This window comes from Leishmania martiniquensis, chromosome 12 (genome assembly GCF_017916325.1).
Source record: "Leishmania martiniquensis isolate LSCM1 chromosome 12, whole genome shotgun sequence".
In the NCBI taxonomy this organism is placed as follows: Eukaryota; Euglenozoa; class Kinetoplastea; order Trypanosomatida; family Trypanosomatidae; genus Leishmania; species Leishmania martiniquensis.
In genome coordinates this window covers 195,234-200,735 of record NC_090147.1, presented here as the reverse complement: position 1 = coordinate 200,735, position 5,502 = coordinate 195,234, and the positions used below count along the sequence as shown (strand labels likewise).

Below are 5,502 nucleotides of genomic sequence, written 5' to 3'. Positions count from 1 at the left end.
CTCCCGCGCCCCTCTTTGTTTTTTTTCTCTCTCTATATATATTCGCGCCTTCCACGCGACACCGCCACCGCCACCGTCGTGCGAGCGAGTCCCCCCACCCCTATCTGCTCCCCCTCTTTCTTCTTTGCCCCCCTCCCCCCTCTCTCTTTTACTGGCCAGTGCTCGTTTAACTTTGTTATTATCAGTTACCTTTCCTACGCTTCTCTTTTCACCTGCTCTCACACTTCGATAGCGCGTACCATAGAGTATAAAGCTGATAGCAACGCAAACGTGAAGGAATTTACGCACTAATACACTGAGATAGACTTGTTGCCTCGGCTTGCGCTTGCTTGCTTCGGCTGCCCCCCTCCTCTCCCCCTTCCTCCGTCTCCTCCTCCTCCTCTACCTCCAGCGCCCATCTCGAGTGTACACCTAAAAGCCGCTCATACCTCCTCCCCTTTCCCCCCTCCCCTAAGCGTCCGCACAGACGCAGGCGGAACAACACATACCAGCCGTAGTCCGTCACCTCCGCCTCCAATCTTTCCTCATACGCCAAAGCCGTTTCTGAGGCTCAAACCTCTTCCTCCTCATCTCGCGGATAGGTAAGACGGCTGTGCAGCGGTTCGCTGTTTTCCTTTCTCATTTCCCTCTCTCCCTTTCTCTCTGTCCGTGTGTGTGTGTGTGTGCTGCGCACGTTCTCGCCGTACGGTTGTGCGCCCCTCCCCTTTGGGGTCTGCCGCAGGTGCGCCTTCACCCTTTTTTTCTTAAGTTGCTCATTACGTTTTCCCCTTTCCCCCCCGTTTTGCCTTTGATTCGACGCTTCAGCCGCTACCTGCCACTTGCCGTCACGGTCATCTCGGTTAGCCTCCCCTCCCCCCCCTCTCTCTTTCTTTTTTACAGGGCGCTGTGCTGCTTCCCTGTCGCGCTCGTTTCGCCTACGTCGCGGCAACTTCAACGTGGCCGCCGCAGTGTCGACAATGGAGGCAACCCCCCCACGGAGCCTTGCGAGCAGTGTGACTGCCGGCAACATCACAACCGCTTTAGAATCGTTCGGCACCTCCTCAGCGTCTGCGACGGCGCACATTACGGCCTCTAATGATGTGGCCCCCTCTTGTCTGGAAGTCACCGGTGGCGTTGCCCCCTCGGACGCCCCCTCGCCCCTCACTACCGCTCTCCTGTTGTCTGGCGACTCCACGCCGTGCGTGGGCTCTTTGACGACAAAGACAGCGGCCAGCATGCTGAATGTTGCGAGCTTTGACAGCAGCGGCACCGCGAGTGCGAGTGAAGTACCAAGCCACCACAGCGAGCACGCCGCCACGACGGCGCCGCCCCCTGCTGCCAGGGCTAGAGGTACAGGCATGCCGGAAATGGCGGCCAACACCACGCACCCTCCCGCGCTGCCGCATCCGCGTGGGCCCGCACCGATTCATGAAAGCCGCGTTGAGATGCAGTGTGCTGACGAAGCGAGCCTCCCTGCAGAGGTTCAGCTCACAGGGTCTCTCTCTTCGCTGCCGAGAGGGGGCTGCTTCAGTGCGTCCTCCAGTTTCCACGGCAGCGACCGACACTCTCGTACTGTGCGTAGCGGCATGTCGGAGCCTCTGCAGCTTGCGCAGACGACACGCTACCTCTCCCCTCTCGACTCTGCCGTACGAGGCGGGGATCAGGGAGGCAGAGGTGGCGGCAGCGCTGAGGGGACGCCTGCGCTGGCGAGCATGGTGGCAGCAGGGTCTGCGCGACCAACGTTGGACGATAGCGGCCTCCCTGGCCAGGGGAGAGCAGCTAGAGCGGCTTCTGCGACTCAGTGCCCGTCGACAGATTGGCGCCCTGCTGCTTGCACAGCTTCTGCCAGCAGCATCAGTAGTGCTGTCGCGCTAGGCTCGACCGACGCTGCGACCCCTCTCTCTCCAGAGCTCGAAGTACTAGCGACAGCTCCCGCCCATCTAGTTGGGCGAGTGCCGGTGCGCATTCACTGGTGCTGCGCGACTCACTGGCGCGCAGTACGGCGCACAGAGCGCGGGGCGCAGTGGGCCGTCGACGGTGCCCATGCAGATGTGTATTGCGTGCCAGCGCACCTGCACGCGAAGCGGGAACGGAGGAGCTTGTCGGCTTCCTGTGTGGAGACGAGGTCGGAGGCGGAGAGGCACGGCAGAGCTGTTTCGCGTACCGGCGAGAACACCCGGTGGCTCAGTGAAGCGGCGGGTGAGGTGAATCAGCAGGGGTCGGAGGTGCGGACATGCTCGGCGCCAGTGGCCGTGCCCGACGCCAAGTCTTGTGCCGCCAGCGATGATGCTGCCGGGCATGAGAAGGATGGCTGCCTTCAGGCGTGCTCGGTCTCGCCTCCGGTGGATAGTCGCGCCTGCGCTGAGATGCCTACCTGCGAATTCTGTGGCCGCGAAGTTGAGGCGTACGACTGTGAAGAGAGCGACGAGGTGATGGGGGCTAGCGCATCGACAAGTGAGGCGGGGCGTGTGTGCGGTGCCCTGCCGCAGTGGTCGCATGGCCGTCGCGGCTCTGCCACGGCCAATGCAACGCCGCGATCATCTTCCCAACCGGTGGAGAGCCGGTCGAATTGGGCGAGCGTTTCCATCCCACAAACGCTGTCCTCCTCGTCGGAGTCAGCAGCGACGACGGCGAATTCGGAAGTGGTCGATGTCGCATCGCCCATCGATAGGGTGCCGTGGCCCAACAGCGCACGTGAAGAGGCGCTGATGGCAGCCGTCGCACTGCTCCAATAGAGCCCCTGCCCGCCACACCAGTGCGGAGGACTCTAAGGGAGCCAGGCACGGGCCACCTCCTGCGCCCTCGGTCGGTGCGTTGTGCCGGTGGGTGTGGGGCACGCGTCTGCGCCTTCGCCTCCTGCCCCTGGACAACAGGCATGCGCGCCAACCACCCCGCCCCCCTCGCCGCTTTCGCATCGAAGCAGCTTCCCGCACAGACACCCGAGGGTGCCATTATATTGGCGATATGGGAAGGGGGCGGCGGCGGCGGGGGGGGAAGCAGCCCGAAGACACCGCAGGGGTGCCTTGGCGGTGCCGTTCACCTTTTTGGTGGTGAGTTTGCTATGGTCCTCTGCCGCCTGCCTCGGCTCTTCTCCCTTTCCGTGACCGTTTCCTCCGCTACTCGCACTGCACGTTTGCCGTGGTTGTCCGGGGCGTACTTTCTGCCGCATGCTGGATACCACCTTTCACCTCCTCCCTCTGTCTCGGCGCCGGTCTTTTTTTTTATATCTCGCCGTGGCTGCTCCCTGCAGCTTCCTCTGAAGCTGCCCCCGAAACGCTGTGCCGTCGCGTACTCCTCGTCCTCTGCCCCTTCGTCAGCTGCCCGCCGGTCCTCACGCGCCATGGCAGAGGGACGGAGACCGCATCTTACACTTTTTTCTTTTTTTTTCTGTCCTTTTCGACACCTGCGTGGAGTACACATACGTTCGCCCATCTTGTCGCCGCCCCCCTCCCTCTTCCCTCCCCTCATCTGAGCAATGCGAGGGGAACCAAAAAAAAAGAAAAGAGAATAAAAAAGGGAAGAAAACGAGGGGCGAGAGAAGATGGCTTTCACGGCGAACGCGAGGATACATGACAGCGCCTAAAACGACGACAGCAGCACCAGTGGCTCAGCTGTGTAGGGCTACAGTGCGTTGCCTGCAACAAAAGGTGTGACAGGAAGAAGCAGACGGAGGGGAACGAGGGCGAGAGACGGCAGGGCTTCCTGTGTGCACGCGTGGCATGCAAGTTGTGGCTGTTGGTTATGTGGATAACTGCCGTTGTGTGTGTGTGAATGTGTGTGCGCCTCACTGAACGGGCAGATCTTCGTTCTTTTATATACACCAACCCACCACCCCCTCCCCCTATTTTTCTTTTTCTCTCTCTTCCCCATCCCCCATACACCCAGTCTAAACGGATACCGTTTATTATTGGTATCTCGCGTGTATGTGTGTGTATGAGTGTGTGCGTATGGCAAGGGTCCATCTCTTTGAGCGTCTCGCCTCTTGTCTGTCTACCTGTCTACCTCTCTCTCGCTATACCCACACCCACACACGCTTACACGTCTTTGCTGTCGTGAAGGTGTTTGAAACAGTATGAACCGCTTTCTTTGTCGTCTTGGTTGTTGCGTGGGTTGCTCGTGGCAACTCAACAGACGCGGTGCGAGATAGATCAGGAGGCGAGTCAGCGTGGCACACACGAGCACCCAGAGGTTGGCAGGCCGTGAAGGTCTTTCCTCTTTTCACCTCTGCTGTTTATAAGCGGTGACGCTCCCAAGCGAGAGGTGACGGCGGCGTCGCACCAATGGGGTCGCCCTCGATGTGTTGCCCATCTGGACAGTCGTGCAAACGCCCCTCTCCCCCTCTCTTCCCTTTCGAAGTGCAGCCCGAAAAACATAACCGGAGGAGACTCATACATAAGCGACGCACGGACCTGCCGCAGAGCTCTCGGGAGGTCAGCAGCGAATCAACGAAAGAGGGTGGGAAACGAGGACGAAAAAAAACGAAGTGCAGGGTGCGTTGACTGTGCATACGGTGCACCAATGGCCATGCGAGGCAGTCGGCGCGGTATGCTCGTACATTGGTGCCGAAACACAGACCCACACGGGCAGAAAAGAGGGCGGGCGGGGGGAGAGAGAGGGAGAGGGGGCCGTTCAATGGCACTAATGCGAACGCCCACCTATAGGGGCACGAAAAAAATGCGTTCGACTCTGATGGCAACGCACTGATTGGGCGGTTGACCTCTCTCACGGCGCTGGCCTGCTTTGAGCGCGCGCCTCCCCTCTCCCCTCTCTCTCTTCACTCTTTGTTTTTGCGTCGTTGCTCCTCTGCTGTTCTTTTTTCTTTCTCTCTCTTCTGTCCTCTTTCTCGATAGTTTGCGTTCCCTTCGCCGGCCGTCCGCTTGCGTGCTCGCTCGCTTATGCCTCTGCATGCGCGCCTATGTGTGTGTGTGTGGGTGTGTGTTTGGGGGGCGGTGGCGGCGGCCTGCATGGCTGAAATTTCCCTATCGTTTCGAGGCTACGCTATCATAGCCCGCCATCATCATGATTTTCCTCTCTCCTCCGTTGCGGCCTGCCTGCCGCTGATGCTGCTTGTGCCGCTATCGTTTTCGCATGCTTTCTTTTTTTTTTCGTGTTGTGTGTGCGTGCACTGCGTTGGTCAGGAAATACGTACGAGAAGCAAAAAAGAGGTGCAAGAAGCGACGCAGAGGCTGCTGTATGCGGCGGGAGCACCGCTTCCGCCTCCGCCTCCCTCCCACTCTGTGACGTCGCCGCTTTTCTATTTTCGCTTCCTTTCTCGCGCTTTTCTGTGACGAAACTCAGCCGAGGCCTCCACTTTTTTTTCTGTGCGTAGGCCTCTCATTCTCTCCTTCCCTATCTCTGTGTGCGTGTCGGGGGAGGCCTCCATTCCTGTGTGGCTCCACTCTTCTTATGCTCGGGGACTCGTCCACAATGAAAGCAGTCGCCCCTCCTCTCTCTTTTTCTTTCTCTCTATATTATGTACACCTCTCCCCCTTTTTTAATTATTGGCCCGTGCCCGCTTCCTTT

At 59.5% G+C, this 5,502-nt stretch overlaps 1 protein-coding gene across 1 annotated transcript; it reads left to right on the top strand.

The window, feature by feature from the left end:
* Positions 1 to 956: 956 nt before the first annotated feature.
* Positions 957 to 2,714, top strand: LSCM1_07856 (uncharacterized protein; the record flags this gene model as incomplete). Its single annotated transcript, XM_067325211.1, has 1 exon — positions 957 to 2,714. The coding sequence occupies one exon, from the start codon at positions 957 to 959 to the stop codon at positions 2,712 to 2,714; it is 1,758 nt and encodes a 585-aa protein (XP_067180424.1).
* Between the last annotated feature and the right edge of the window lie 2,788 nt (positions 2,715 to 5,502).